The sequence below is a fragment of the Chanodichthys erythropterus genome, chromosome 1 (genome assembly GCF_024489055.1).
Source record: "Chanodichthys erythropterus isolate Z2021 chromosome 1, ASM2448905v1, whole genome shotgun sequence".
In the NCBI taxonomy this organism is placed as follows: domain Eukaryota; kingdom Metazoa; phylum Chordata; class Actinopteri; order Cypriniformes; family Xenocyprididae; genus Chanodichthys; species Chanodichthys erythropterus.
The window spans coordinates 6,548,335-6,570,544 of record NC_090221.1 but is presented as its reverse complement, the minus strand read 5'-3'; the positions used below and the strand labels follow the sequence as shown (position 1 = coordinate 6,570,544).

Genomic DNA, 22,210 nt, shown 5'->3' with positions numbered 1-22,210 from the left:
AAATTTCATGCATGTTACCATGATGGTGTTTAGTGTGTGTGTGAATGACACCGTGTGCACCTTCTATATGTTAGTGTTGTCCTCCTCAGCTTGTGGAAAAACTGCTTGTGATGAACTTTGATTCATCATGTGACTCTCATCACCACTGTGTTTGGTTACTGTCAGTGTATTATAAAGGTACAGAACAGATGTTAGTACTTCATTAGGTTGGTAAATTAACATTAGATCAGTTAATTAAATACGTTATTTTACAGTAAATTTAACAGATTTTTTTTTACGTTGCTACTGTATTTTTTACGGTAAAGTTCTGGCAACCAAAGCTGCTGTTTTTTTACCGTAAATTTTACTGGGATTTTTTTTACAGTTAAATTAGTTATCTTTATTTTCACAGAAGTGTCCTAGTAGAGATCAACCACAGGTGAAGTTCATCACATTAACTATGAACATAATCCACTAAGGTGCAGCACCTATGATTAGGTGAATATGGGCAACAGGATATGATTTCCCACATTTGCACTTCTATTTTTTAATAAATTAAAACAGTAATAAATTCAAAATGTTTAAATTTCCCCCCTTTCACATAACACTGAAAACCAAACATCAAATTTGTATTTTTATCCCGAATGGAAGAGAATGGAGATATTTAGTGTGACTGCACTTCGTTTGACACGTTTCCATCCAAAGTTGCGAATTTAACTTGGAAAATTGCATAAGACATTTGCGAATAAAGCACCATTTCCATCCCATGTGTTCAAATAGTCACTTCCTGGGAAATTGGTGCAAAATGGCAAGAATACAGTTTTAAACTGTATTTAAAGTTATTATTTCCCAATTATGGTATTTTTAAAATTTTTTTACACCCCCAAATTCTTTCATATAGTGCATATATCTGAGAAGAAATATAAATGATAAGCTAATATGGTAACATTTTTTTTTTACAGTGTCATTGTTACACATTTCATGTAGTTTCTGTAGTAATAACTATACTATAAAAATAATAAATGTATGCATAATTACTAATCCAAAGTAAGTACATGTAGTTAATTATTATTACTCAGTACTTAATTGTATAATTACACGGTAACAGACACCTTAATGTAAAGTGTGAGTGTATTATATATATATATATTGCCTAATGCAATGCATTTATATATGCTTAAAATGTGATTATATTATTTAGGCTTATACTGCAAAAGCTTGTGACCTTTGTGACAAGCATCCTGTGTGTCAAACCCTCTCTCATGCCAGATATAGCAGCTGAGGAACATAAGCAATGCCTTATTATATGACTGTGGGCACTGAGTGCCCTGCCAGTGCAGCAGGCTTCCTTCTATCTGCTCTTGCTCATAACCTTATGGGCATATAACAATTTGGCATTACCAACCTCCTCCTACAACACAATGTTCTGAAAAACAGGACAATGATGCAACAAAACACGCATTTGGGATCAGACTTTTATTTGGACTCACATAAATAACAATAGTTCATATATATATTTTTTGTATATTATACAATTTTTATATAATATATATTTCCTCCTATGATTTACATTCTTTTTTTGCTAAGTTATAACTATTGAAACAGGAGCATTGTTGATGAACACACAGCTGCTTGAGCACATAATAAAGACTGAAATATCAAAGAAGAGAATTCGGTTCTTTCATTTTTTTTTTTTTTTTTTGTTCAGAAATGTAAAAACAACTGCTTGAAAACAAATGTAATTAGTTAATTAGTCAAACGCAAAGAAAAGCACAGCTAACTGGAAACCTGATATGCCATGACAATATCTTTCCTGGACATTTCCAGTAAAAAATGTTTATATAAAACAGCAGAGAATATCACAGGAAATGCTTTGAGCCGGACCAGATCGTCATGCAGTGACCTGGTGAATCGCACTTGAACAAATAGATCAAACTAGATCAGAGATTGACTGCTTTCAAGCTTCTCACCTTTATCTTTTAGCCTCTGAAAAGCCTGAAATTGAGTTTTTACATGAGTAGTGACCTGAAAAAAAAAAAAAAGCAATTCCTCAAGACTTGCCTATGGATATCACTAATGATAAGTGAAAATGCTGAAGACATCCTGCAATACATGTCATCTTGCTCTTTTTAGCATGCAGGGTTGCAATCGAGACTGTCAGAATGTAAGACACGTGACAGCAGTGACAACAGAACTGACAACGGTGTGACTGAATGAACTGAGAGGGAGGAAAGGTGCAGTAGTGGACATCTCAGGTTTGTGTTCATACAGGAAACAATCTGACAATGATTTGACATCGTTGTGTCACATCTCTCATACTGTTTGCACTTTCAGCAGTGTAGAACTCAGTAAAAAAGCTCCATCAGTCTAAAAAATGTTCTCATTATCATGTTAATCTATTTATTTATTGCCCGAGACCAAGACAAAAACTGGATTTAAGAACAAAATATTCAAGTGGAAATGGTTTTGAGACCCAGTCCCATCACAAGAACTTCATGCAATTGGCCAGAAATCATAATAAAAAGCTATGTCTGTTCATTATTGCTCAACTACACCATTAATGTATCATTTAGCCACAGATTAAACTTTAAAACAATTGATGAGCTCACGTTTATGGTGTCTTTAAGTGTCTGATGTCTGTAATTTGTGATTTGTCCATAATGTGACTTCATCTCAGCATCGATCTGTATACTTGTGCTGAAGAAAAACTGTTGGGAGTGAGGTAAATGCAACTGAATCTTATGAGAAAACTATTTTAGAAGGTGGTGATTTCGTATGAATTCATACAATGCGATTTGTACGGATTTTCTTTCAAACCCCACCTCGAAACATAACATGCAGTGTGGCGAAAATACGAAAACATACGAGTTAGTCACCAATATTGCCAAAATATAAAATACTTACAAATTGCTATGAGAGTGTTTTGGGTAAATGTCTGTTCTGTGTCCTTATCCAACACAAATAACGACTGCCTCACATACTTCCTGTGCTTTCAAAGTGGATCTGATGGTAATGCTCTGTGCTTTCATTCAGAAAGATATAAAAAGAGCCAAAGCAATCATGTACATTCAGCAGAGCAAAGAGGAAAACCCTACTGACACAAAGCGAAAACTGCAGCAGGACAGTGGCGTCAGTAGTATGAATACTTCCCAAAGTACAAACCGCTTTTTTCAAGGAAGTATCTCAAGTTTAGCATGCTATTGCAAAGATCTCTTGCTACACACTTGATTTTTTATTTTTTTGCCTGCATTAGCACAAGTGATTGTCTTTATCTGAACCCAGAAGCGGGTGTCCTTATTACAGCCCTGAACGTCACACTGCGGAAGATCGTGTAAGATTCATCACAGCCATTGAGAAAATAAATCCACTAAACTGTATTTGCTTTGAATCATTACAAATGATGCAACAAAGTGTTTTGTTGCCAATCTTTCAAATATTTCCGAATGAATGGATGCGTGATATATATGCACTACGGTCTTGAAATTCAGTTCCTGACGGCGTCTGAATGCGTGTCAATGGACGAACACCTCCACAGATGGGATTTTGTTGTACATCCTATATCAATTATTAAAGATAAATGTTAAAAACACCTGGGGGACTTGTGCCTCATGCTTTTCACAAAAAAACAGAAACCGAGATAGTGAGAACAAATCACAGAGGAAATACATATCATGCCATCATCTTCAGACATTTTAAACCAAAGAATCATCTTTTCTCCCTGAATATGAAAAGAGTGTTATAGACCCATCAGATAATAAATGCAACCCTTAGTAGAAACACCAATCTGTCATCCTAATATAATCCACTATATTCGGTCCAAAAGGAAGTCCAACCCTGTCTCAAGTTAGCAAGTCTTTTTATACACAGGGGCAACAAATTCAACTCTAAAAAGTGCTTTTAGGGATACATTAAAACTGACAAAAAGCAAACTGATGTTTAGTCATAAATAATTTACAATTTAATTCCCCCATATCAGCTGTTTAAATCTGAGAGCTCATAATAACTGCTCATTTATGTGACCAGAACAACTAAAGATCCAACTTCAACCTAGCTGTGGAAACCAGGAAAAAAGAAGAGTGGCAAGGAAACCTTCTGCAATAATCATCTCCCGTGATGCCTCAGTGGCAGCTCTTCATTCCAGACACATAGGGCGAATCCTGTTGGCGACAGATGCCCTCTTGCTGCTCGCTGCAGTCCACGAAGTCGGGCACGGGCAGTCCTGACATAATCATCAATGATTTATTCCAGATCATGAAGGTCGGTGCCACTGGAAGCAGGAAGGAAACGTCAAAAGTGTATATGTGCTGGGAGTTCATGGCGTCGTAGAAGGACAGGGCGTTGTTGTCGTAGTCCAGCAGCACTCCCACCCTGCGCAACTGTAGTGAAGCTTCCACGATGGACTCCTTGTTGTTGTGCCGCACCAGGAAGTTGTTGTTGCAGCGCGAGAAAACCCATGACGATGAGTTCTTACCGCTCCATTCGTTTTTGGGTGCTGACTTGTAGGCCACACCAAGCGCGTACCTGAAGGGGAAATAGATGTACAATGTTGTCATTTGATGCTTTTTTTTTTTTTAAGGGTGGGTCTCCTGGCTAACTTGGTGCCTTAAGAATAAAGAAAGAGTTTTTAATAGGGATGCACTGATACCATTTTTTCCAGAACTGTTACTTTCACTGTTCATATTATTGCTCTTATCATATTTGATCATTAAAGGGTTAGTTTTAGTTCACCAAAAAATTAAAATTCAGTCATTTATTACTCACTCTCATGTTGTTCTACACCCTTCGTTCATCTTCGGAACACAAATTAAGATATTTTTGATAAAATCCCATGGCTCAGTGAGGCCTGCATTGACAGCAAGTTAATTTAGATTTTCAATGCCCAGAAAGCTACTAAAGACGTATTTAAAACAGTTCATGTGACTACAGTGGTTCAACCTTAATGTTATGAAGCAACAAGAATACTTTTTGTGCACCAAAAAAAAAAAAAAAAAAAGACTTTATTCAATAATATCTAGTGATTGGCGATTTCAAAACACTGCTTCATGAAGCTTTGAAGCTTTATGAATCTTTTGTTTCAAATCAGTGGTTCGGAGCGTGTATCAAACAATGTCAAACTGCCAAAGTCAAGTGATTTCAGTAAATGAGGCTTCGTTACATCATAAGTGTTTTGAAATTTTAATGGTTCACATGACTTTGGCAGTGCTCCGAAGCACTGATTCGAAACAAAAGATTCATAAAGCATCGAAGCTTCATGAAGCAGTCACTAGATATTGTTGAATAAAGTCGTTATTTTGTTTTTTTTTGGCGCACAAAAAGTATTCTCGTCACTTCATAACATTACGTTTGAACCACTGTAGTCACATTAACTGTTTTAAATATGTTTTTATTAGCTTTCTGGGTGTTGAAATTAACTTGCTGTCAATGGAGGCGAATGAATTTTATCAAAAATATCTTAATTTGTGTTCCAAAGATGAACAAAGGTCTTAGTATGTGGAACGACATGAGGGTGAGTAATTCATGATAGGGATGTCCCGATCACGTTTTTTTGCCCTCGAGTCCGAGTCCGAGTCATTTGATTTTGAGTATCTACCGATACAGAGTCCCGATCCGATACTTCTATAATACATGAAAAAGAATAAAGAATAGCAAAAAAACAGATCCAGGAACAGTGCTTTTCAGGTTTTTCAGGTATCTAACAGTCGTTTTCAGGTACAGAAAATGGATAAAGTAATCAAATATAAAATATCACTGCATATTATCTTTACTGTATAAAATAAATAAAGATTAATCATTATTGAAGTTACAAAAACTATTCAGTCAAGAGCAGTAAGTGATTTCTTTGTTATTTGATTTACCATTAAAAACAGGCAGCAGGAACTCAGTATTTGCGCACTGACTGGAATAATAAGTGTGTGCGCGCTTCGGATGAGCGCACACAAATCTTCTCACAGCGTGTGCGAGTTCTCTTTCGCGTCTTGTTCTTGAAGGTTTAAATCAGCAAGGCTTAAATGAGTTAGTTTAAACACAGACAGCAACGTGTGCTGTTCAGGTCTCACCTGTATCAACACCCGGGTGATGACGGCATAAATGACTGGACATGAGAGCAGACGGCACTCGCAGTTAACAGTTTACAAAGAGTTACTGTTTTGTCTACGCTTTTTGATTATCGTTGTTGTAACGTTTTGCGCATCCATCGACTGAAACGTACATTATTTGAACTCTGTCTGTCTGTTTTCCACGTTACACCCCTAATATCCGAGTCCTGATCGGGAGGTAACGTCCGATTCCGATCGAGTCTGAAACCACGTGATCGGGCCCGATTTCCGATCACATGATCGGATCTGGACATCCCTAATTAATGTCATAATTTTAATTTTTGGGTGAACTAACCCTTTAATTTAATAGCACAGTGAATATTACACAAAATTGTAAAAAAAAAAAAAAAAAAATCTGAGCAAAATTGTTTCTTTAAGCAAAAATCTGTATTTCGTGTGATCTCCTGTCACACACACATGTCTCCTGAACTTCCATTTTCTCAAAGAAGAAACTGAGAAAGTTTTCTAGGCCTTCCAGTCCTTTTCCATTCCATTTAGGTTTAAGAGAGCCTGATATCCTGCTATTGTTTAAGTGTAAGGGAAGGTTACTAAGGTTACTTGCCACAGCCTATCAAAGTAGTTTTTATTTCTGTTTTTAATACTGCATACACATTTTCTGTATTTTGTTATGTTCTAATAAAGAGATATATATGGTCATAATTTTATTGCTAAAATAACATCTAATTGTGGCCTAAGACTTTTGCACAGTACTGTAAGCGTAATTAATATGGTTTTTATTTAGCATGTAGGGGACCCAGGTTCTCAAATCTCAACTTAATATTTAATTAATTTTAACACACCAACTGAAAATTCTACTGAAGTGATTGGTACGGATGTCTCGAAGCCAAATACCTTATTCAGAATGAAAAAAACAATGACTTTAATACAAATAATGTTACTGAATAACAGAACAATTATTTGTAAGAATGATTATCCAACAGGCACACGGTGAAAATTATAACTCAATGGTGAGTCTCTGAAAGTATGAACTTTATGAATGAAAATGAACCAGGTGTGATTTTCAATTAGGGATTGAATGGGCAAAGTGTTCTCTTTTAACTGTGCATGTCTCAGCAATCTGGATTTGTCAGGAGGAACATTCAATTAAGATTTATTATACATATTTTCCACTTCTTGAAATGCCTGTTAACGTATTTCATGCCTTATATAGTGTGTATGAGGAGAGGAAAGAGCAAGTTTCAGATTAATAAGAGTGATTTCTTTCTAAAACAAAACAAAAATGGTGTGCTGGATGCTCATAGTGAACATCAGGCATTTCTGTTGTGTGGAAAACAGCAGCGTGGACATTTTGATACTATTTTTACAAGAATAAAATTCAAGCCATACAAGGGTTGACAGGTAATGGCAAAATGTTCTGTTTATAGCAAAAATGATCTATGGAAAGTGTCACTCGAATGGAGCGGGGTACAAGCACAACCAAATCCGCCTATTAACATAACAGTTACATGTGTTACAAGCCTGTAAAATCTGAAATCACTAACCATGTGGAGGCTCCCAGTAAAACCTCCCAGTAATGGCAGCCACTGTCGATAAAGACATTGCCAGCGGCACCGTAGGATCCCGTTCCACTGAAGCGTTCCGGAGTGTGACTCTTCTTTAGGGAGCTTTCATCCTTCTCCATGGTCAGACAGTCATTGGACAGGCGCAGCTTCTTATGGGCCGTTTTGGGGTCCAGTTTGAAAGGCTGACCTGAGGAGCAGAGAGGATAGAGACGGGTGAGATACAACAGGAACATTTAATAAGAGCCAGTGGAATGAGTTTAGTGACCTGAGGAGAAGCTCTCACTGGTATTTCCCAATTCATGCAATTTGTTAAATGTCAGTTCTAGCTCTTCTGGTTAATTACAGTAGAAGATGAGCGATGTGATAAAAGGCACAGTGTGTGAGCGAGAGTTAAAGAGAGAGAATCAAATGCTAAATGGAGTCAGCTAAGTACATGATTTGAGTTTTTTATTTCTTGAAAAGCAGAGGTGACCCCGCAGACCCGACATTTAACTTTGGCACGTCTAAATCTTCCCATCCCCAGCGTAATGACTGACAATGCGGGAAACAATCAGCTGTGCTCTGTCCTTGCCCACAAACCAATCATCTCAACCCAGACTGAGGTTTACTGCGCCCAGATACGAAAGGTTCTGGCAACATGCTGCTGAAAGCCAATTACATTAACACGCTCTTGTCTTTGAACTGCTTATCGCTGTGAGCGCAGCCATTCTCAACACTTGTGCAGTCATGCCATTTTACAGCATGTGTTTGAGGGCACTAAGAAAAGCAATGCAGATGTACACACACACACACACACACACGGCCACAAGCGAGAATCCCATGAAATGCTTATTGCTTGCTATATAAAACTGATGAACCTTTTAAGACAAAAAGGAGCAAAATGCCATAATTGTGCAGTGCAGGTGTCAGAACAAAGCTCTTTAATGGGTCATGTTTATTTAAAAATGAACACTTTTATATACTTAAACTACTGGAAATTATACCGAACATTGGATTTTTTTCCCCAAACATTTATTTCTGTGTAAGAAAATCACACTGAAAGTATGTAGTATTTAAAATCTAGGTTAGAAATATTAAAGCCCAACCCCTGAAAAACAACCCCACACCATAATCCCCCTCCACCAAACTTTACACTTGACAATACAGTCAGGCAAATATCGTTCTTCTGGTATCCGCCAAACCCAGACTCGTCCATCAGATCGCCAGACAGAGAAGCATGATTGGTCACTCCAGAGAACACGTCTCCACTGCTCTAGAGTCCAATGGCGGCGTGCTTTACACCACCGCATTCGATGCTTTGGATGCAGCTGCTCGGCCACCGAAACCCATTCCATGAAGCTCTCTACACACTGTTCTTGAGCTAATCTGAAGGCCATACAAAGTTTGGAGGTCTGTAACTAATGACTCTACAGAAAGTTGGCTACATCTGCACACTGTGCGCCTCAGTATGCACTGACCCTGCTCTGTGATTTTACATGACCTACCTCTTCATGGCTGAGTTGCTGTTGTTCCCAATTTCTTTGTTATGATACCACTGACAGTTGAACGTGGAATATTTAGTATCGAGGAAATTTCACGAATGGACTTATTGCACAGGTGGCAACCTATCACGGTACCACGCTTGAATTCACTGAGCTCCTGAGAGCGACTCATTCCTTCACAAATGTTTGTAGAAACTGTCTGGATGTCTAGGTGCTTGATTTTATACACCTGTGGCCATGGAAGTGATTGGAACACCTGAATTCAATGATTTGGAGGGGTGTCCCAATACTTTTGGCAATATAGTGTTTGTGTGTGTATATATATATATACACACACACACACACACACACACACACACACACACACACACACACACACACACACACACACACACACACACACACATATATATATTGCTAGTCTAGTTGTGAACTAGATTTATGACAGCTGCTGTCAGATGCTGACGCCTGTGTCACATATATTCAAGAGTTTATTTGTAATGCACTAAAATGTGCATTTCACAGTGACAACAACATAATTTGCAGTGTCAGTTGGGGCCATGACAAGACTGTACTGCAGCAGTTTTCAGAACCGTAAATAAGAAAGAAATGAGAAGAGAAGAATTTTCACTTGAGAGGGCAAATTGTAGTATTGGACAACTTTCAACTTGCTTAGAATACGTCCAGTCTACTTCTGATCTGCTAATATGAACGTTTTTTGAGCATCAATTCAGCATATCAGAATGATTTCTGAAGGATCATGTGACACTGAAGACTGGAGTAATGATGCTGAAAATTAATCTTTGCATCAGGAATAAATTACATTTTAAAATATTTTAAATAGAAAACTGTTATTTTAAATTGTAATAATATTTCACAATATTGTTTTTACTGTATTTTTAATTAAATAAATGCAGCATTGGTGAGCAGATGAAGCTTCTTTTAAAAACATTAAAAATCTTACAGATCACAAACTTTTGAACGGTAGTGTATACACATTATACACAGTGTGACCTCACTGTTGGCTGGGCTGCTATGGTGTGCTTTAAGCAGAGGAGGTGACTGCCGACAGCTTGAGTGATGTCTATGCTGTGCAGGATGAGTAAATATTTTTCCGAGATCTTTTAACAACAAATAAACATGGCTGCCCTTGGGGCTGCTTGTCATGTGATATTTCTCATATTGGCTTTATGTACGGTCACCAGCCATGGCAGCTCCGATTAAACAGGAGAGGCCTCCTATAGGAGCACAGTGTGACTCAACACACACGCACGCACGCGCGCGCGCACACACACACACACACACACACACACACACACACACACACACACACACACACACACACACACACACACACACACACACACACACACACACACACACACACACACACACACACACACACACACACACACACACACACTTTTGTGTTTCTGTCATTCAAAATTCTACCTTCACAGGGCAGAGTAAACATGACATGAAAGTCTCCTGGAAAAGTAGAAAAAACTTGAGCTGTCACTTGTTATTTTGCATAATGAGGTAAAAAAAAAGAGTTTCTCAAAGGTCATATGAAAATTTTACTTGTGAGCTACAACTTAAGCATCGACTTAGATTTTTAGTTATGATAGTCAAAAGATCTAAAAGTGCCATCATATTAGCAAAATGTCACGGGCAAAAAAGTCCATTGTCTATTGTCAATATAGGGATGTTTGCAAATTCATTCCAGTTTGAGCCAGTTGCAAAATCTGCAGGGGGAAAAATTTTGACCTCACGCAAATTCCTGAACACATGGATTCATATTGAAATGACTTGATTTCTCCCACGAAAATTCACCCCCAATGATGTGGCCACATGTTAAGTCTCAGTCTTTCATGGGTAGGATGTCACAGCACATTTGAACACTACAGGAAAAGACCATCCAAATGGACCATTATCTGTCAGTGTAGAGTTGCTTAATACAGTGGGCCCAGAATGCATTTGGACTTTCAACAACAGAAATATAGGGACGGCAGTGAATTCATACATTTTGACGTACGTCGAACGTGACCGACTGAATGGGAACATATATTCTGGTATAGCTGGGTGATACCATACAAAACACCGGTAACATAACTAGAGGAACAGTGCAAAAAACATCATTAAAATCATCAAAATTCTTTGAGACACAAAGAAAACACTGGTTCAAATAAAGAACAATAAATCTGGATTAATGATATACTTTCATTAACAATGCAGCCAAAGCAGAAGAGAGAACACAAGAAGAAAGAGGGTCCATTTGAGGAATAAAAAATAGATCAGTGGGAATGAAAAGTGTAAGACAGAGTGTCCAGACTTGAGTTTGTGTGCAGGACCCTGCTGCCTGTATTATAGATCTCAGCGATGCCTTTTGAACATATTAACTCATCCGAAGTTCAGCTGGAAAAACCAAACTTTGATTTCAACACAACCTGCAAAGAGCCATTTGATGTCTTCCAGTTCTTGCTCTGTAAGCCTGGCTGCGCTTCAGGAACAGTCACGTAGACCCTGGTGATGGACTGGGGGATGGAGCAGCAGGAGCAGGGATGGTAAATAAAGAGGAAGGCTGACTGTAGCGGATGGACTAAATAATCAATTGAATAAAATGAGTCAAGAGTGAGTAAACTCTCCTCTCATTGGTCAACGTGTAACTGTTTATGTTGCAGCATTCGGCTCATAGTGGTCATCAGTCAGGATGGATAGACTACATTGTATGGGTCAAAATTATCGATTTTTCTTTTATGCCAAAAATCATTAGGATATTAAGTAAAGATCATGTTCCATGAAGATATTTTGCCAATTTCTTACCGTAAATATATAAAAAATGTATTTTTGCATGCTAAGGACAACTTTAAAGGTGATTTTCTCAATATTCCAGATCAGATTCCAGATTTTCAAATATTTGTATCTCGGCCAAATATTGTACTATCCTAAAAAAATTATTTTTTCAGCTTCCAGCTTTCAGATGATGTATAAATCTCAATTTCAATATATATAGGTGTGTCCAACTTTATCAGCATACATACTTGTCTAGGGTGACATATTATAAATCTCAACTGCTTGATTGCTTGTATCGGTGCAAAAACTATATTATCACCCAGCTCTAATCTGCTAAATGTGACTATAAGGCAAGAAGATATTAAGATAGTATATCTTTGATATCATATGTAAAGCTGCTGTGAAACAATGTGTATTGTGAAAAGCACTATACAAATAAATTTGACTTGAACTGATATAATATTACTTATATTAAGATATAACCAGTCCACTCGCCTCATTAATATTATATAATTATAATAAAAATCAAGAATGCGGCATTTGAAGCTAAGGGATCCTGCTTCTTGGCCCTTGTACACAACAAAATTGAGCAGCCCTGTGATACGATCACTTCTACATCTTCTCTGCCTTTGCAAATTACAGTTGCCACTTAAAGGCTTATGAGAAATTAATTGTAGATGATAAAGCATGAGCTCTAGGATTCAACTGGGGGTTGAGCACGCTCTCACTCTGGATTCCTGAATCAAACAGGAAGTGATTATGTAAATGTCTTTAAATAGCATTTCTCTTGAGATGGGGGGAGGTGTCTGGACTTTCACGGTCGAGTAGTCATGGCAAGTATGCGTGTGCAAGAGAAAATGTGAAACATAGAATTGGCCCAACGTCAGTTTCCTTTTTTATATGGTCAGATGGGAAGAAGGCACATCTGTAGCAAATGACTTTCTTTGATGATGCAAGGGTTAAAATGTCTTCTCTGGTGAATACAATAAACAGCAAGCTTTAGATTTCCTACTTTGAATTTCAATGCTACTATAGTACAAAGACAGAAAGTTATACTTTGGCTAGGTTTCCCAAAGCATTTAGTAGAAAAATAGCACTTAATCTCTGTGGCACATTTCCCAATTGCAGCATTATCTAAGAGGCACATACTGTTCAAAAGTTTGGGGACCAGAATAACTTATAATAAATAATTTATACTTTTATTCCTTAAGGATGCATTAAAATTGATCAAAAGTGACATTAAAGACATTTACAATGTTACAAAAGATTTCTATTTCAAATAAATGCCATTATTTTAAACTTTTCCTTTTAAATGTATCAGGGTTTCCACAAAAAATTTAAGCAGCACAACTGTTTTCAACATTGATAATAACAAGAAATGTTTCTTCAGCAGCATATTACAGGTGCTGGTCATATAATTAGAATATCATCAAAAAGTTGATTTATTTCACTAATTCCATTCAAAAAGTGAAACTTGTATATTATATTCATTCATTACACACAGACTGATATATTTCAAATGTTTATTTCTTTTAATTTTGATTATTATAACTGACAACTAAGGAAAATCCCAAATTCCCAAGAGACTTCTTTCTTTTGATTATATTATATTATATTATATTACTATTTTATATTATGTTATCGACACAAAACTATTGAATGGTAGTTCTAAGTAAGTTGTACTGAGCAATTATGTTCCAAGTTAGGAAACAGGTGATCATAAAATAATATACAATTTTAGTTTAGATGATCCTATGATCCTATGCATTATGGGAAAAAAATCTTTCTCCCTTAGAAACTCAAAAACAACAAAAACATTTGAAAGGGCTCAGATTTTAAATATCAGTTAACTGTAGAGCAACATATATACACTTTCCTACATTTTCATAGGACAGGCTTTCACAGCACAATACAGACACTGGAGCTTTGTGTGTGTCTGGGGGAAAATGACATTTAATGGCAACGCTGTCTAAAAACAGCATTATTACAGTAACAAAAAAGACCTGTGGGTGGTGAGTGATGGAAAAAAAACTGAGAGATACTGCTGCGGTATTCTCACAGAAGCTTGAGGAACCATGAGAAAGGAGCGGGTCGAGAGGAAGAAAAAGACAATGAAAATGAGCGAGAGAGGAATGTTTGCCGTTTCCTCCACAGATTCCTGTATTTCTCTCTCCAACTCCTCCACAAGCCCGCTGGGAGACTCTGATGCAATAACCCATTTGAATGCTGTCACCTGGTGCCCTGTATCTTGATTGAGTTCTTTGCTGTGAGAAGGCTGGGTAAAGTCTGACAGCTTATGTGAGGGACCTGGGCTTTCCCAGATCTCTCTCTCTCTCCCTATCTCTCACACACAGTGGTTTGACACAAAATCAACTGATGGTTTCCATTATTTGCATGATTGGGTGCCTGTTGCAGATGGAACACCGATAAAGGTATTGAGCGGTTGAGTATGACAGAGCTGCTGCATTTACACTGATGTACGACCACCATATATACTAGGACTCTGGATAGAAGACCTAACAGGCACTGACTGTTGTGTTTGGCCTGATTTATCACTCAAATAATCTGCAGATAATTTGAGATTGTTTGTGTCAGTCCATAACCCTGCTCATCAATATCATGTTAGGGGAGGGTTCAGAGGGCATATTTTCCATTTACAAATATTTAGCAAATCTTGAGTACATATTGTGTAATAAATGCTCATTCTAGGAATATATATAGAGTAGGGGTGTAACGATACATCATTATATCAAGATATCCCAGCATAAAAATATGGAGATATGTATAGGTGACGTAAACAATATGAATTGTGATAAAGTTAGTTTTATCCAAGGCTCAGTTTACAGTATTTATAACGTATAATTCACCCAAAAATGTAATTTCTGTCATCATGTACTCACCCTAATGTTGTCAACAAATTAGATTTTCGTTCAACTTCCAAACACAAATAAAGATATTTTTATGAAACCTGAAAGATTTGTCCCTCCATGTAAATTCCATTCCTCTAAAATTTCCAAAAAATGTCATAAAGTAATTGTAAAAATAATCAGTCGAGTGGTCTAATCCAAGTCTTCTGAAGAGACACAATTATATGATGAAGATATTTACAACGAAGCAATTTTCGCTCTTGCAAACTCTTGCAACCCAAACTTTCCAACTTGTAGATTTTAAAAAAAGACTTAAAGAGATATCAGAAGCTTGATGGTGGTGATGCTGAAGTCATGTGATTGTGTAATCTGTTTATATCTGTTTGCCTCACTTTATCATTTTTATTTCTGCTGACTGTATTTAGGCTTCAAAATTGTGTTATGTTAAATTCTGCAGATAATCATGATAAACAAAACTTCTGTTTTCTATAATAATCAAAAAGCCAATGGAAAATGGCTTTTTGTCAAGGGAATCAAGGTGATGATAATTTCTGAGTGGCATACAAAAATACGCCAATCCTGGAGCGCTATATATTTCTGATTAAATGTTATATATTTTAGAGTAAATATTGCATAAAATAAATGTTCATTTTGGGAATATATAAAAATCATACTACTTTCTAGATATCGACATCAGCTATTGAAATGCAGGAAGTTTATTGATCCTTGCTTTGCACAGCTCACGAGGACTGGACTTACTGTTGGTTTTGAGGCGAGCAGGTTCACTGTTTCTGCTGCCTGCCTGGTTGATAGCCTTGACGAAAAAGATGTAACGAGTGCCGCTCTGTAGGCCGTGGACTGTGTAGTGATTCTGCTTGATATTGGGCACAATCATCCAGCTATCTACAGAGTTATACAGACCTGCAAGACAAGAGAAAGAGCATAACATTAAGGACAGATGTCAGGCACTTTTTCAATTGCTCTTAGTCAGGACTGTACCAACATAAAAGAGCTGTGCAATAATTACCACGTGCAAATAAATGTTTGAACACACTGAGATTCTAAAAAGGGAATGGTACATATGAAGTTCATTATTCAAGGCATGTCTATTACTGTTTGATGTGAAAACACATATAGCACACATTCGGAGAGATACTCAGGATGTTTGCCTCAGGCAAACAGAGATGCCCCCTAAGCTAGTTTCTCATGGAGAACCATTTGCCCAGAATGCCCTTAGGAAACATCAAGACTTCCATTAAAACCACTGGCACTGCCACTCAAGGTGTGCCAAAAGTAAGGTAGACAAATATCGACAAGTACTTCATAATACTGGAACTTTAGTTGACCAACAGATCAATTATGCCGACAACTCCTTTCATATTCTGACTATATTCTCAATACAGCAATGAATATATATAATATGCATAACTGATATATATATGTCCAATGGCCATAATTAGATCTCTTTTATAAATATATTTAATTATATTTTACCACATACACATACATTTTAAAGATTTTAAAGTGTCAAAAGGTCATTCGGTTTAACTATCCAAAGGCCAATACAGCCATTTCATTTGTGATTAAAATATATAAAAATTTAATAAATGTATATATGTTTTATTCTGGCATGATTTTATAACATCATATATTAACAGTGCAAAATGGTATTGAGATTATGTGTAGAAGCTGTTGCTTTGTTATTAGAAAGAATGTCCGGAAAAATGAATTTCATTGATGTCATTCGGAGTAACCATTATAAAGACCATTTTGGATCAAGTCAATATCATGTGACAGGATGTGACATCATTTAAACACCTGCAAAGGACCACATGATCGTGAAGCAAAGTAACTAGCTCTCTTTTAACGGTTTGAAAAATGTTTTCATACGCATGTCCCGAAACATCAGGTCATTCGGTACAACCGCTATAAAACATGGAAAATGTTGTAAAATTTTTAAACCTTGTACTGAATATAAAAATGTTTGATTGTACCTTTTCTAGCTAGCTAGATATCAGCCTGTTAGCATTGTTTGAAAATATCATCATTTTCTGAACGACTGTGTCATATCGTAACCAAAAGTGTCAGTAAAACTGAAATTTTGGTTAAAACGAATGACTTTTTTGGTGACAAATTTTATTGTAAAAAATGACAAAATAAATATTATTTGATTATAAAAACCACATAATCTCATTGTTAACACTTAATAAAATTTCATAATTAATTATATCTCCATTATGTTTTTTAATACTTTGAAAAACCTTATTCGTCAATGACCCATATATATGTGTGTGTGTGTGTGTGTGTGTGTGTGAGAGAGTGTGTGTGTGTGTGTCCTGTGCGGGCAAAATGAGTTGGAATGTGCATGGGCTAATTTCGAGCTACAGGCAAAACAAGTGAAAAATGTCAGTCTTGATCAAATTTGAGGTTATCACAAAAATTAGTTCATTAAGCCCTCGTCTAGCGATCCCAATGCTCCAAAAAGCAATTAAACATCTAAAAGTATCTTTATTTGTATGTTTTCTGAGAGGAGAACCTTTCCTTTGACCATGAAAAACGCTGTTTTTTCTGCTCGCTTCTGAACGACTATGCTTCCCTCAGCACAAGTTTGGTATGTTTTAAAGCACAGCATTCCAACTTTGTGAATATTCATAGCGGATTATCGAAATGTGATTTTTAAATTTATGCTGATGTAAACAAAACTATCTTACTCGCGCTGACTGACAGATCCGAAGCGCGCGCACAGACGCCTCAGATATCCCACACACAGAATAAAAAATAAATAAAATTAAAAATCTGTCAAAAATATATATAAAAATAAATCTAATAAAAATCCATATTGAACAGCTTTCAGCCGGCACAAAATGTCCCTTTTGCAAAGACATCTCCATCATTCTGCCGAATGGAAACCACATGTCTGAAGAATTGTTGACTGCTTATAAATGAAATCTCACATTATATCTAAGTATCTGTAAGTAAATGATCACTGGACATGTAAAGTATTAACCATTTGCTTCCACCATCTGCATGTGTCTAATATTTTTTCATGAGCAAAAAAAGACATTTGATCCACGTCCATAACAAAAAGGCGTTTGATGTTGTTGTTTGATGAATTGAATTAGAATAGTATGCTACAATATGCTGCTTACATTGTAAATTCTCTGCTGTTGCTTGACATTCAGAGAGAGAGAGACTTCAAAGAGGGACAGATGAAGGTATGTGTCACTGGCAGTGTGAATAGGGATCCTAGACTGTGCATAAGTGAGTGTGTGTGTGTGTTGGCAGATGAAAGGGAGCCAAAACACAAGACTGGAACAGGGCTGCTCCCAATACTGTCCGCAAATCTAAACTAGCCTTTGATGCTTTTATTGTGTGTGTGTGTGTTTCCAGGACTGTCCAAGATGTCATCTATGCCAATAGGACACATTATAAGAAGAATTAATCATGGTAAGTATGTGCATGTGATATAATTCCACATGAACACATTTTCCTACAGCTGTAAAAAACATACAGTCACATTCATTGCAATAATGTCCCACTTCTCATTGGTGGCCACTGTGGACTGTGTCTTCATTTCACATTCACATACTTGGGCAGCTCTCCAAAGCCCAGCTTATGAATATCTTAAGGTACAAAGACCTAGGCTTTGGCAGTAACCGCTGACAAATAATAACACCCTAAAAAGCAACAGAAACCCTGCAGCACAATCCACCATCTTACCATGGCGAACAACATCATGCAAACATAATATGACACTTAATCAATGCCTAGCTGACCAGTCCTGTGGTTATCTGTGCTTTGAAATTCACTTCAGTTATAGGATGAGAAATATCCACCACCAAGGCTGAGGATAAATAATAGAAGTAGGGCAGGAATATTGTGAGAATGATGCAGAAGTGAGCATCAACCAGAAAGCTGCATTCAACTTTAAAGGTACCGTAGAACGTCTTTTTAAAAGATGTAATATAAGTTTAAGGTGTCCCCTAAATGTGTCTGTGAAGTTTCAGCTCAAAATACCCCACAGATGTTTTTTAATTCATTTTTTTAATTGCCTATTTTGGGGCATCATTAAATATGCGGCAATTCAGGCTGCACGGCCCCTTTAAATCTCATGCTCCCCTCCCCCAGAGCTCGCGCTTGCCTTAACCAGCATAAACAAAGTTCACACAGCTAATATAACCCTCAAAATGGATCTTTACAAAGTGTTCGTCATGCAGTCTAATCGCGTAAGTATGGTATTTATTTGGATGTTTACATTTGATTCTGAATGAGTTTGATAGTGCTCCGTGGCTAAAGCTAACATTATACACTGTTGGAGAGATTTATAAAGAATGGAGTTGTGTTTATGAATTATACAGACTGCAAGTGTTTAAAAATGAAAATAGTGACGGCTCTTGTCTCCGTGAATACAGTAATAAACGATGGTAACTTTAACCACATTTAACAGTACATTAGCAACTTGCTAACGAAACATTTAGAAAGACAATTTACCAATATCACTAAAAATATCATGATATCATGGATCATGTCAGTTATTATTGCTCCATCTGCCATTTTTCGCTGTTGTTCTTGCTTGCTTACCTATTCTGATGATTCAGCTGTGCACAGATCCAGACGTTAATACTGGCTGCCCTTGTGTAATGCCTCGAACATGAGCTGGCATATGCAAATATTGGGGGCATACATATTAATGATCCCGACTGTTACGTAACAGTCAGTGTTATGTTGAGATTCGCCTGTTCGTCTGAGGTCTTTTAAACAAATGAGATTTATATAAGAAGGAGGAAAAAATGGTGTTTGAGACTCACTGTATGTCATTTCCATGTACTGAACTCTTGTTATTTAACTATGCCGAGGTAAATTCAATTTTTCATTCAATGGCACCTTTAAGCATGATATTTAAGATACATCTTCAAGAATAGATTTACAACCTTACTAGATCATAAACATTGTGAAAACAGCTGAATGTCACCCCAAAATCTGACATGGAAGATTCAGTGACGTATAAAATCATTGCAAATTCTCCTAAAGATGCAGTACTGGACCAACAAATTGTAAGGAAGCTAAATTAACTGATAAATTAATTGATAAATTGATTCTGTCTACCTTCTATACTCATGTCGACCTTCTAAACACATTAGTTTGACCTCAAATAAGCAAACAAAATGTTTCTTATTAATATTTATCCTTAGAATAGATTTTGATAGGTCCTTTTCTTACATGTCAGAGCTGATTGCAGTTTCTTCATCAAAACCAATTCATATGAGCCCCACAATCAACAATACTTACCTGTGAGAATGAATAAACATATCTGACAGCTAAAGGTCACCAGCTGTCTGCAGAGGCACTAAACACATAACCAGACCAGAATACAATATAATGAAATATGAAATATGTGCAATCTAGAAGATATAGATAAACAGATAAAAATAAACATAAAAGTTAAAATGTAGATAAAAGATCAGGACTGAACGAAATTGTTTTGGTGATCATTGACATCCATTGTATAGAAAATATATATACGCTCTAAAAAAAATCTTGAATTAAAAAGAACCCAAATTGGGTTAAAAATGGACAAACCCAGCCATTGGCTTGTTTTAACCCAGCGAATGGGTTGTTCTAATGCAGCAGTTGGGTTAAATGTTTACCCAACCTGCTGGTAGTTTCATTTAACTTTTTTAAATACTGTATTGCTTGCTTAAAATGAACCCAAAATATGCTGGAAATTAACATTTGTATTAATATGTTTAATAAATGAACATTTATTAAGTGTAATGAATAATAATTAAACATTAAACATTAAATTAAATGTTCATCTTTTAATGTTGCCTCTAGTAATTATGTGTCTGATTTTTAATTTCCATAATTAAAAAAGAACAATAATTTTAAGCTAGCCATTTAGTCATTTTTAAACAATAGTTGGGTTAAACAAACTGCCGTTGGGCAAACATTTAACCCAACCGCTGGGTTTGTCCATCTTCAACCCAACTTGGGTTAATTTCTGACTTTCTGACTGATATTACACACACACTGTAAAAAATAGAATACTATTTTAGTTCTACTTCAAAATGTCATGTTTATTTCAATGTTACTTGCTGTTTCTTTGTAATTACTTGCTGTTTGTAATTGCTGTTTCTTTTGTGAAATTAACTTCCAATTTATGAGTGATTGTTTTCAAAGTAAATCCTACCGATTGTTTTTTTTTTTTTCAGTGTTAGTAGCTGACTACTAGTACAAGCTCTCTTACTGTCAACACACTCTCACTGCTGTCTGTGTGAGTTTGTCTACTGTAGATTTGTTGGGTTTTTCAAGGTTGCACAGCACATTGAGCTAGTGTTTTGTGAGGACATGCATAATGAAATAAACAAGACTTTTAAACAGACAAACAGAATCAGATGACCATAATATTTGTTCGTTTGTTACACTGGTTTGACCTCTACTGTTTGCAACAACTGTCAGCTTTACAGTTGTTCAACCACATGTTTGCTGGCCCTAGTAACATCCACGTCTCTCTCGTTTTCTATAAACTACCCATGAGTCATGGCACATATCCCTGAGCTAGAGGTGCGCACGTCAGATTAGGTGATGTGGCCCATTTCCTCCGCAAGGACAGCGGCATTTGCATACTGTTTGCTGCAGGTTAGCATGCCAATCCAGCGGCTTGTATCACTATCAATCAATGTCACAATGAGAGCGGAGCAAAGAGCATTAGCTCATGTCAGATCTAATCAGGGCTGATGCCAGGCCAGTGCCCCCACTTTCACAGGGCTGACGATAAAGTCTGCAGACAAACCTGAGCTACTTTTTCAACAGTACCTCAAATGACTCCCTTCCCAAATGACAAAGCAAAGGAGCTTTCCTGCTTTTAAAGGAATAGTTTACCCAAAAATGAAAATGTTGTCATTACTTACTCACCCTCAAGTGGTTTCAAATCTGTATTCAATGCAGTCAATTATTCAATCATTCATTGATCAAAAATACAATAAATGATAGCATTTCATTTTTCCCTCCTTTTTGCATATATTTTAAAATGTAATTAGGGCTTCAAACCCTATTGTAATTATTAAAATTTCCAAGGATCAGCATTCTCCCCTAAAAGTGATCAGGCAGACCAAACCGTAAGTCGTAGACTTGAAACTTTGAGAGCCGGTACCATCTACAACGTCAGCAAGGCTCACCCCAATCGGCCTGACGGGGGTGCTATAGTGGTGAAAATTACAAAATTCGCTCATAACTCCTGAACCATTAGGTGTAGACACAAGTGTCTTTTTTAGTTGAAATCCTCGACTCAAGACAGACAAAATTCGCAATTAAATTTTTTTTTTGAAAAACCTACTTTTGCTAAATAGTCCTAGATTTTTGGCCCGATTGGAACCAAACCAGTGCAACAATATTCTCCGCAATCTGATTGGCAATAATTATAAAAAGAAATTGACATTTCGATTCACGGTCCCTAAGGGCCGCCAAAACAG

General features: G+C 36.7%; 1 protein-coding gene across 10 annotated transcripts in view; it reads right to left on the bottom strand.

Moving 5' to 3' along the window:
- Positions 1–1,368: 1,368 nt before the first annotated feature.
- Positions 1,369–22,210, bottom strand: part of mid2 (midline 2) — a 181,169-nt gene continuing 160,327 nt past the window's right edge. For all 10 annotated transcript variants that reach the window (XM_067385667.1, XM_067385657.1, XM_067385683.1 and 7 more), the window contains 3 exons: positions 15,498–15,659; positions 7,577–7,784; positions 1,369–4,500 (listed from right to left, as the gene is read on the bottom strand). In XM_067385667.1, the coding sequence (XP_067241768.1) occupies positions 4,098–4,500; positions 7,577–7,784; positions 15,498–15,659 (773 nt within the window). In that variant the 3' untranslated portion in view covers positions 1,369–4,097. The remainder of the gene's footprint in view (positions 4,501–7,576; positions 7,785–15,497; positions 15,660–22,210) is intronic.